This window comes from Sus scrofa, chromosome 13, assembly GCF_000003025.6.
Source record: "Sus scrofa isolate TJ Tabasco breed Duroc chromosome 13, Sscrofa11.1, whole genome shotgun sequence".
Classification (NCBI taxonomy): domain Eukaryota; kingdom Metazoa; phylum Chordata; class Mammalia; order Artiodactyla; family Suidae; genus Sus; species Sus scrofa.
Genome location: NC_010455.5, coordinates 138,867,749 through 138,879,702, shown reverse-complemented (window position 1 = coordinate 138,879,702; position 11,954 = coordinate 138,867,749). Strand labels below are relative to the sequence as shown.

The window sequence follows — 11,954 nt, the reverse complement described above, 5'->3', positions numbered from 1 at the left end:
CCCCCCAGAATCCCCCCCTCTCTTTTGTATCAAAGGCCTCCAGGAACCAGACCCCTCAGGCCACTCCCAGCTTACCTCCTTGGTAATCATACAAGGCTACAGCTGAGATCCCAGCCCCACCTGGGCTGCCTGATGATCCTGCATAATGAGAAATATGAACATGGTCTCACTAACATGGAGAAGGAAAACAGACAGGTCCTTCCGTGTAATGGGGAAATCTTCCTCTTCCTCTCCCCTGGAGTGAGCAAGGAGCTTTCCCACCACTCACCAGCCAGAGTAGAGGAAAAAGAAGGATGCTGAGGCTCAAGCACATCCTCATAGTCCCCCTCTGGTTCATCATCCTGCTCGTGTCTGTCCATCTCCCCAACATCCTCATAGTCATTCTCAGGCTCAGGCTCGGGCTCAGGCTCAGGCTCGGGCTTGGGCTCAGGCTTAAGTTTGGACTCAGGCTCAGGTACTTCTTCATACTCTGGCTGTTCCTCCATCTGGAAGACTTCTGGAGTCCTGGGTGGCAGAGCTGGGGGCTCCTCATAGTCCTGAGAAGAGATAGTGTGAAGCAAGGCAACTTTCATTTGCCAGAGCTTCCTCTCCAAAACTTCCCCGTGGAGGACTGCCAAGACTCCACCCATCCCCGTTCCACCACTTCTACCCACTACCCTTGCCTCCTAACAGCCTCTCCTAGGGAACAGAGTCTTCCATCCATCTTCATTCCTCAAACTCCCCATCTGCTCACTCAAAACTCTTACCAAGGGAATGACAGAGGGGAAGGTAAAAGGTGTGAGGAAAAGGGCATGGAAAGCAAGTCAAATTCCTTGGAAAACCAGGAAAACATTGAAGCCAAAACAAAAAACAACAAACAAAAAATCAAATAAAAAAAAATATTGGGAAGCTAGATATGATAATAGCTAGAATGATTAATTGTCCTAGTCTGCCCAGGACTGGGTGATTTCCCAGAATATCAGACTTTCAGTGCTAAGCCCAAGATAGTCCCAAACAAACCAGGATGGTTGATCACCCTGTATGGCCCACCACTAGGACTTGAGGCGATAGGGAAGGGGCAAAGAATCTTTGGGGCTCTGCTTACCTCTGGCGGATTCTGCCTGGAGGGCAGGGGAGGCACTGGATGTTCCCTACTGGTTTTCACAGGCTCAGGCTCTGACGATGCACAGCTCCCTGCTGGAGGCCAAGCCTGTGGAGAATGAAGCATCTCTAGTGACCAAGTTTCCAAGGAAACTTCTTCTCTTTTATGCTGACCTAGAATGTCCCCTCCTATCTCTGCCAATTCAAATCAATCATCCCTCCATATGGGCTCCAAACTGAAATGATAGCTCCTTCCTTTTGATCTTGAAGCAGTAATTGGCTGTACTGGCTGATGTCCTGTCTTCTATTGTACTATGTAAATCTTGGTTCTTTTTTACCTAACATTCTCATCCATATGAAGCTCAATTACACAGAGTGAAATCTTCCTGAAGACAGGAACAGCATGGGGAGGAAGCCTGTGCCTTATTTTCTGCTAAGAATATAGACCCCTTGGGCTCCTGTCTGAGCAAGGAACTTTGGATGTGAATCCCAGAGGGCCAAGCACTTACCTCTGAGGAGATTTTCTTGGGCAATGGGGCTGGTACCACTGGCTCTTCCAAAGTGGCCACTGGCTGCTGAGCCTCTTGGCTCTTCTTTACCAAGGCTTTTCTTTCTTGTTGCTGCCTGGCCATCTGCTGTGCCTTCTCTTCTTCCTCCCGCTTTCTCTTTTCTTCAGCCATGGACTCAAATTTTGCCTTCAGCCCACGGGCTCCACTAGAAGCTGCAAACACAGGCAAGAAAAGGATTGTCTCAGGTTGGAGTTGGGGGAATGGTACTCAAAAGTAGAAGAATGAGTTAAATATCCAGGAGAAAAGCAGGCACAGAGGGAACTTATGGAAGAGGAGGTAAAGAGGTATCAGTGAAAGAACAAGGGAGTTATAGGAAGAGGATGTAGACCTGAAGCTGAGATTTCCATAAAGCCTGGCCATGCGCTCTCAGAGACTCATCTTTTCTAAGTCCCAAGGCTTGGTTCCCTAATCTGCATCCTTCCTGTCCACATTTCTTAAATCTGTATGTACTCTGGTCACCATTCACCCTCTATCTCCATCCAAAGCTCCTTTTCCCATGTAATGGCTCCCTCCCTCCCTCCCTCCCTGTGTTCTCTGCTCAGTTTCTTCCTCTACCTCACTCTATCTCTCTAGCCACTTAATCTAGTTTTTTAGAATCTGGGGATATGTGGTAAGGGTCATGTCTACCTCAGCTAATCTGGATGGTTAAAGGCATGGAGGAGGTAGTCTAGGAAGAAGAAAGAATGAGGTGGGAGAGGAGGTTGAGAAGCACAGAGGGAATTAAGACTCACCAGCCTCTATGGGTGTTGTCTTCTTGTAAGCTGTGGTGGGGGCCTCCATTTCATTGAAGCCAACAGCGCTCTGCAGGTAGAACAGTATGTGTACTGGGGGGAGGGGGAAGTGAGTAATAGTGGCCCAGAAGGCAATATTGGGGATTGGGGCCACTATAGGAAGTATCCCTAACCATTTGATGCTCAATAGTTGGACAGTGTACTCAGATATTATTGTTTTGTGGCAGAGAAAGAGATAAAGGAGTTCTAAACTGGTGGGATCAGCTCATCTTCTTAAAAGCTCAGTGTTCCTAAAATCTCAGTTTTCTAAGTCCAGTTGCCTGGAATACAGCAGGGCTCTGGCCAGTGTGTTAAGAGGAGTGGGGGAAGATAGTGAATGAATGGGAAGAGATTACAGATTGAGTTAAATGATGATAAGCAATCAATGAAATTTCAAACATCACCTTCCCCTGAAATTTATGTGTATTTCTCTCTGCCTCCCTTCATTCTTATTAGTTGAAGCTCAGGCTTTGGGAGACATGCCCATTAAATGCTGAGGGCAGTTGATGAGGAGAGGACACCGGACACCAGGAGGATAGCACAGGGTGCCTAGATTTTCCCATCCTTTTTCCAGCTTTGCTTTTCACTCTTCTCCATGCACTTCAAGGAACTCTTCTCAAGACACTGGTGTTCTGTACTTTACCTTATCCACACGGTCCTTCTGGATGCCATACTGACCACCAAAGCCCTTGGCATAATCTGCAGGATGGAAAGAGTTATAAGAAGAGTTAAAATGCTGGAAATGTGTGGGGAAGAGGGAGCAGTGGGAAGAAAGGCCAGAAGATAGGAATGAAGAAAACAGAGAGATTGAGGAGGAAGTGTAAGAACCAGAGGATAAAGTGAGGCAAGGATGGGAAGAGATGGAAAAGGATGGGGAGAAAAACACTTGGGAGAGAATGGAGGGAAGAGAAATGAGAGAGCAAAACAAAAAGAAGTGACAGAAAAGGGGAAAATGTAAAAGATGAAAGGTTAAATAGAGCCTCCCAGTCATCCCCAGGGAAGAAGGCCCTCTCTCTGCGATGCAGGGGGTTCTCTAAGACAGCCAAATCACCTCTTGCCTGTCCATCCTCATCCATTTCTCAATGACCCCTTCTCTTTGAGGTCTCCTTCCTCTGTCCTGCTCCTAGTCTTGCTGTTTTCCTCTCCATCCTGTTGGTCTCCCTGCACCTACCCCCACACATGGATGCTCACTCTTCATCCCATCACTTTCACTGCATATCTGCACCTCCGTATTCTGGGTCCTGTGTCAGCTTTCAGGAAGGACAGGAGGAGGGTCCCATGTACTCTGTGACCTCCCTCCTCTCTGACCCCAACTCACCTCTCTGGGATTCATGTTTCTCTGTCTCTCCCTTGTAGTCATATCCTAGAGCAGCCTTGTCCCGTTTATCTGCCTCTATACCATAACGGCCACCAAAGCCACGAGAGTAATCTATGGTGGAAGAAGAAGTCATGAGAGCCCACTCTCAGCCCACAGGGAAGTGCTGCAGAAGATGAGTCAAGGAGGGGGTGGGTGCAGGGTGATAGGGGCCCAGGAAGAGAACAGGGCTCCAATATGGGTGAATCAAAGAGAGGTAGTGTTCCAAGCCACCTATTATAAGTTTAATTCAACATGTTCACACTTTCCCTTTCCCCCTTACTTCCATTCCAAGATGAGAAGATAATTTCAATTTTCTCTCCTCTTCAAGGAAGGAGAGACTTCCAGAAAAAAAGACAAATGTGTATGAAATATATGTCTTTCCCTACTCCCATATAAACATTTAGCAATGTCAGATAAAATATAATTTAAAAAAATGCATCTCAAAACAAAAGAAGAAAAAAATTCATGGCTCCAGAAATAGATGAATCAAAACAGTAGATATGATGGCAATCATGAGCTGACACAGAAAACCCAAGCCATTTTAAGTCCCAAATTTAGTGCCTCAGGATTATGATTTATGGCCTGGGGTTCTACTTTCTATACAAGAAATGACAAACTATCAAATAAATAAATATTCATGAGGGAAAACATTAATTGAAAAGAAGAACTGACACCTCTGAGAACTGCAAATAATATAACAATGTGAAAGAAACTACAAAATGAATATTTTTAAAATAACCAGAGAGCTTAAAGAAGGAGGGAACATGATGAAAGCAACAAGGCATTATGGAAAAAGAACCAGCAGATTTGTAATAAAACCAAAAGGAACTTGTACAGATGAAAATATATGAAAAAAAGTTTAAAAAGGTAGGGGACTGCTTAAATGATAATTAAATACAACTGAGGGAAGATTTAAAGAACTTAACATGGGTCCAAGGGGATTATTCAGAATGCAACACAGGGAGATAAAAAGATGGAAATAGAGAAGAGAAATTAAGAGACATCAAGAACACAACTTATTAAAATTTTTAGGATGCAGTAAAAGCAGTATGTAGGGGGAAGTTTATATCATTGAATGCATATATTAGAAAAGAAAAAAATCTAAAATCTACAATTTAAGTTTCCTACTCAGGAAACTAGAAAATGAAGAGCAAATTAAATCCAAAGTAAGCAGAAGAAAACAAATTAGAATTAGAGAAAAAAAAAAAACAAAGAAATCAAAACCAAGAAGCCAGTAGAGAAAATCCAAGAAAACTAAAGCTTATTCTTGTAAAAGATCAGTAAAATAGATGTCTCTAGTCAAGAGAGAAAAAAAGGAGAGAACATGAATTACCAATATCAGAAATGAAATAGGCTCCATCATTATAGATTCTAAGGAAATTAGAAGGATAAAAAATATGCTATGAATAACTTTATGCCCACATATTTGATAACTTAGATGAAATGGACCAGTTCCTTGAAAGATACAACTGTCACTACTCACACAAAAAGAAACAGAAGATCTGAATAGGCCCGTATCTACAAAGGAAATTGAATCAATACTCTTCCCAAATGGGAAGCACCAGGCTCATATGGGTTCACTGATGAATTCCACCAAACATTTAAGGAAGAAATTATACCAATTCTCTGCATACCTTTTCAGAGGATAAAAACAGAGGGAATACTTTCCAACTGTTCTATAAAGTCAGTCTTGCTCTAATACCAGAACCAGACAAAGACATAAAAATAAAACAAAACTAGAGACCAATATTTCTCATGAACATAGAGTCAAAAATCCTCAACACAATATTAGCAAATTGAATCCAACAATGTATGAAAAGAATTAGCTACCATGACCAAGTGGGATGTATCCCAAGCATGCAATGCTGATTTAACATTGGAAAAACAGTTAGTGTAATCCATCACATCAACAAGCAAAAAGAGAAAAATCACATGAATATCAACAGATGCAGAAAAAGCATTTTATAAAATCCAACACTGTTCACAGTAAAAATTCTCAGTAAACTAGAAATAGAGGTGAACTTTCTCAACCTGATAAAGACTATACAGCTTTATAGTTTAAGCTTTCCAACTAAGATCAGATACAAGGAATGTATATCCCCTCTCAGTACTCTTTTTCAATATTGTACTTGCAGTCTTTACTAATGCAATAATACAAGAAAAGAAGTATGTAGGCTGGAAAAAAAGATACATAGCTGTCTTTGTTCACAAATGATTATGACTAAGTAGAAAATCCCACCAAAAATTGACAAACTCTTGAAATTAATGAGCAATTATGTCAAGGTTGCAGGATACAAGGTTAATATACAATAATCAATTGCTTTCCTATATACAAGCAACAAATAAGTGGAATTTGAAATTTAAAACACAATATCATTTACATTAGTACTACAACAAAAAATATTTAGATATAAATTTATCAAAATATGTACAAGATTTACATGATGAAAACCATGAAATTCTGCTGAAGAAAATAAAAAAAAACTAAATAAATAGAGAGATATTCTAGGTTCATGGATAGGAAGACTCGATTATTGTCAAAATATTAGTTCTTCCCAACATGATCCATAGGTTCACTGCAATCCCAATCAAAACCCCAGTAAGTTGTAATTTGTTGATCAACCATCTGTCTCTAAAGTTTCTATGATGAAGCAAAATACCTAGAATAGCCAACACAATATTGAAGGAGAATAAAGTTAGAAGATTGGTATTTCTTGACTTTAAGACCAATTATGAAGGTAAAGTAATCAAGACAGTGTGGTATAGGTGAAAAAATAGACAAATTAGGTCAATGGAATAGAATAGAAAGTCCATAAATAGAGTTCAGAAAGAGACCTCTATAATTATAATCGATTGATTCATGACAAAGAAGCAAAGGTAATACCATGAAGAGAAGATAGTTTTTTCGACAAATGGTATTGGAACAACTGGACATCCATAGACCAAAAAAAAAAAAAAAAGAAAAAGAATCTGGACACGGGCATTACAAAAATTGTCTCTTTACAAAAGCTAAACTCAAAATTGATCACAGACCTAGACGTAAAAGGCAAAACTATAAAACTCCTAGAAGATAACAGAAGAAAACCTAGATGACCTCAGGTATGGAGATGCCTTTTAGACACAACACCAAAAACAAAACATGAAAGAAATAATTGATAAGTTGCATTTCATTAGCATTTTTTTAAACTTTTGCTCTGTGAAAGACAATGTCAAGGAAATGAGAATGTGAACTATAGACTGGAGAAAATATTTGCAAAAGAGCTCATAAAGGACTGTTACCCTAAATATAAAAAGAATTTTTAAAACTCAACAGTAAGGAAATAAGTAAACCAATTTAAAAATGGTCCAAATACCATAACAGACACCTTACCAAAGAAGATATACAGGAGTTCCTGTCGTGGCTCAGTGGTTAATGAATCTGACTAGGAACCATGAGGTTACAGGTTCAATCCTTGGCCTCACTCAGTGGGTTAAGGATCTGGCGTTGCCGTGAGCTGTGGTATAGGTCACAGACGTGGCTAAGATCTGGTGTTGCTGTGGTTGGGGCATAGGCTGGTAGCTACAGCTCCGATTAGACCCCCTAGCCTGGGAAACTCCATATGCCACGGGTGCAGCCCTAGAAAAGACAAAAAGACAAAAAAAAAAAAAAAAAAAAGATATACAGATGGCAAATAAGCATATGAAAAGATGCTCCACATTTTATGTCATCAGGTAAATGCAAATTAAAACAACAAGACACCAATTAAAATAGCCAAGATCCAAAGTTCCTATTGTGGCTCAGAGGTTAACAAATCTGCCTAGCATCCATGAGGACACAAGTTTGATCTCTGGCCTTGATCAGTGGGTTAAGGATCAGGCATTGCCATGAGCTCTGGTGTAGGTCATAGATGCGGCTAGGATCTGGAGTTGCTGCAGCTGTCATAGGCCAGCGGCCACAGCTCCAATTGGACCCCTAGCCTGGGAACTTCTATGTGCCACAAGTGCAGCTCTAAAATGCCAAAAAAAAAAAAAAAAAAAAAAAAAAAAAAACAATTTGCCAAGATCCAGACCTCTCACAACACCAAATGCTATTGAGGATGGGGAGCAAGAGGGATTCTCATTCATTGTTGATGGGAATGCAAAATGGTGCAGCCACTTTATAAGACAATTTGGTAGTTTCTTAGGAAACTTAACATACTCTTGGAGTTCCCACTGTGGCGCAACAGGATGGGTGTCATCTCTGCAACACCAGGACGCCAGGTTGGATCCCTGGCCCCCATGGTGGGTTAAACAATTCAGCATTGCCATAGCTGTGGCAATAGGTACCAAATGTGACTCAGATTTGATCCCTGGCCTGCATCAATGTAGAATGATACTTGGTTTAAAAAAAAGAAAAAAAAAGGTACCACTCTGGTCAGTAATGTTGACAATGGGGAGGCCATGCACGTGTAGGGTCAGGGGCACGTGAGAAATCTCTATACATTCTTCTTAATTTTGTTGTAAATCTAAAACTGCTCTAAAAAATAAAGTCTTTTTTTTTTTTTTTTTAAAGAGAGGTCAAGAAGAGAGTAAAAAGTCTAATATACATCTGACTTCCAGAAAAAAGAATGAAAGAGAAGAGAGGAGAGGCACTATCCAAAGAGAAAATGCCTGAGAACTTTCCAGATTGAAGGTTATTTTCAGATTGAAAAGGAGCCAATAAGTCTCATGTAGAATAACAAAAAATAGATCTAATACCTAGACATAGCCAGATGGTATTTCAGGGTATCAGAGACAAAAAGAAAACTTTTCATGGGAAAAAAAGAGAGATAGGACATTTTACCTGCAAAGGAGCAATGATTAGACTAACCCGAGAGGAATGCCAGAGATGATGGAATAGTATTGTTCACACAATGAAGGGAAAATAACAATGAAGAGTGGAGAAACGCACAGAAAAGAAAATCATGGACTTGGAGAATAGACTTGTGGCTGTCTGAGGGGAGAGGGAGGGAGTGGGAGGGATCGGGAGCTTGGGGTTATCGGATACAACTTGGAATAGATTTACAAGGAGATCCTGCTGAGTAGCATTGAGAACTATGTCTAGATACTCATATTGCAACAGAACAAGGGGTAGGAAAAAAAAAAATGTATACATGTAAGAGTAACTTGATCCCCATGCTGTATAGTGGGAAAAAAATAAAAAATAAAAATAATAATAATAAAAAAAAAGAATGGAGAAAAAAAACCTTTCAAAGTCTGGCAGTTCTTTCACAGACTCTCACTGAAAAAATTATCAAAAGATATACTATAGGAGTTCCCATTGTGGCTCAGCAGTAATGAACCCTACTAGTAACCATGAGGAGAAGTGGGTTCAATGCCTGGCCTCACTCAGTGGTTTAAGGATCTGGTATTGCTATGAGCTGTGGTGAAGCTTGCAGACGAGGCTCAGACCCTGTGTTGCTGTGGCTGTGGTGTAGGCTGGCAGCAGTAGCTCCAATTCAACCCCTCATCTGGGAAATTTCATATGCCACAAGTGTGGCCCTAAAAAGCCAAAAAAAAAAAAAAAGAGAGAGAGAGAGATATGCTCTAGCAAGAAGGAAATAGGAAAAGCAAGGAGGAAAAGATGAAATATAATAAACAATGATGAGCTAGAAGTTGGTAAATACGTTGGTCAATTTAAATAACCATTCACTTAGTAATAATAATGATTAATTTTTGTAGGGTTTAAAAACAAACACAAGAACCAATATACTGGACAACAATTGTCCAGTTGGCTCAAACACTATAAAATGTCTAATAAACCCAAATTATTCTACATTTCATGTATTACGCAGGAAGAACTAGTAATTCACTTTATTTTCATTTATTTATTTATTTTTTTGTCTTTTGTCTTTTTAGGGCCGCATCCGTGGCATATGGAGGTTCCCAGGCTAGGGGTCTAATCTGAGCTGTAGCTGCCAACCTACACCACAGCCACAGCAACGCTGGATCTTTGACCCACTGAACAAGGCCAGAGATTGAACCTGCAACCTCGTGGTTCCTAGTCAGATTCGTTTCCGCTGTGACATGATTGGGAACTCCGTGATATAGTTTAAATTTAAGTCATAGATGTATATTAAAATTTAGGAATAGCTTCCTAAATAAAGGAGTATATTATCTTATTTTTAATCCATTAGAGGGGAAAGTAGACTAAAGAAAAATTGACCAATCTCAAACAAAGGGCTAGAGGAGAAATAAAGAAGCGAGTACATGCTCAGATTTACAAATAAATAAAATAGTTGGGAAGTGGGTCATAGAACTAAAGGGAGTTGATGATAGCTGTTGGGAGTTGAAGTCTGAGCAGTCTCGTCAGTCAGGTTGCTAAGGCTGAAGTGCAGGGTCCTTGCCTTTCTGAGATGTGTGTTTCTCCACTTCTCCTTTGTAATCAAAGCCAACTGCTGACTACAGAGAAAAGAAGAGAGAATTGATTAGATTCAGAGCCAACCATTTTTCCCCCTTCCTCACCCTTACACCAACTCAGCCAAGAGGTTAGCTATAGAGGCTCATAGCTGAGTATGGGTCTTATTGTAGAAATAAATAGTATGCTGACAGGCTGGTAAAGGCAGTGTGCTACAGAGAAATGAGCACTGGCTCTGCACACAGACAGTTCTACTCCAAACCCCAACTCCACCACCTTCCACCTTCCTTTTTTTTTTTTTGCTTTTTTTTTTAGGGCCACACTCAGGGCATATGGAGCTTCCCAGGCTACGGGTTGAATCGGAGCGAGAGCTGCGGGCCTACACCACAGCCACAGCAACACAGGATCCAAGCCACGTCTGCGACCTACACCACAGCTCACAGCAAAGCTGGATCCTTAACCTACTGAGCGAGGCCAGGGATCGAACCTGCAACCTCATACTTTCTAGTCGGATTCATTTCTACTGCACCACAACAGGAACTCCCCACACCTTCCCTATTTATAGTTGTGTAACTTGAGGCATGTCTTTGAATATTACTGAGCCTGGGCTCTTCAAATATGAAATGAAAATAGGTATAACTGCCTTATCAACCTCAACTCTAAAATGGGAGAAATGGTTTCAATTTATTTGGGATGCTGTGAGAACTAAATGGAGCAAGATATATAAAGTCTCTCAGTAAATTGGTGCTTTTCTTCCTAACTCTCATGAAACTGAGATAATAGCTAGAAAAGTGCCTAGTAAACGATAAAGCACTGTGCTCATGTAAGAGACATTATCTGATACAAAACTGATTGATCTTCTCTTTCCTTACACAGCAGTGGAAACCCAGAAATGTGGATTTTGATGGGATGGAAAAGAGGCAACCAGGAGAGTCTGGATCCTGGCTGTTTCAGGACTGGATATATTGGCAGATACCTAACATAGCTGTGTTCCCATTTGGCTCCATAACTAAGGGTCTCTAAGCAAGTTGCAGGATTTTGCATAAGAGCTATTAGCATGTGTTGTTTCTTGATTACAGGACACATTGATTTTTAAGGGGATTCATTTTGTAGCTGATGAGGCAGGAGATGAAAGAAAGAACAATGGAAGGTCAGGCAAAGGCAGGAGGGAGGCCAAGATGGAAGGGAAATTCCTCCCTGATTAGATGAGAACATTATATGCTCCATATTCCATTACTGCTTTAAAATATCACCCTCTGTTGTCTTCCTTTCCCTTACATTATGTTTTGAACTTTTCAGCGTTTTCCTTCTACAATGCAAATAACATTCTAACACTTACCTTTAAGGACTTAGACCCCCATATCAACAACTGCAGGTTTAAAAACAACAGCAAAATTCAGCTAGCTATGAAGAATATGTCCTCTCTGTGTGCAGCTGTAGGGCAGAGACACCATTCCATTTTGAGTTTTGTTGTTTTTTGTTTTGTTTTGTTTCATTTTTTGGGTTTTTGTTTGTTTCGTTTTGTTTGTTTGTTTTTGGCTGCTCCTGAGGCATGCAGAAGTTCAGGGCCAGTGAGGGGAGCAGAAGGGTCAGAGATATCTAACCAGAGCCACAGTAAGTGACAACACTGTGTCCTTAAGCACTAGACCCCCAGAGAACTCCCAGAGACACTATTCTGTACCATAAAAAGTGAGCTCAGGAGTTCCCGTCATGGCACAGTGGTTAACAAATCCGACTAGGAACCATGAGGTTGCAGGTTCGATCCCTGGCCTTGCTCAGTGGATTGGGGATCAGGTGTTGCCATGACCTGTGGTGTAGGCTGC

At 40.9% G+C, this 11,954-nt stretch overlaps 1 protein-coding gene across 1 annotated transcript in view; it reads right to left on the bottom strand.

Moving 5' to 3' along the window:
- HCLS1 (hematopoietic cell-specific Lyn substrate 1) overlaps positions 1-11,954 on the bottom strand; it is a 30,702-nt gene that overhangs the window by 3,386 nt on the left and 15,362 nt on the right. Inside the window, exons 6-13 of the mRNA XM_013980963.2 lie at positions 10,121-10,175; positions 3,738-3,848; positions 3,063-3,118; positions 2,381-2,450; positions 1,590-1,801; positions 1,085-1,189; positions 269-536; positions 76-138 (exon numbers count right to left, since the gene is read on the bottom strand). Coding sequence (XP_013836417.1) covers positions 76-138; positions 269-536; positions 1,085-1,189; positions 1,590-1,801; positions 2,381-2,450; positions 3,063-3,118; positions 3,738-3,848; positions 10,121-10,175 — 940 coding nt within the window. The remainder of the gene's footprint in view (positions 1-75; positions 139-268; positions 537-1,084; positions 1,190-1,589; positions 1,802-2,380; positions 2,451-3,062; positions 3,119-3,737; positions 3,849-10,120; positions 10,176-11,954) is intronic.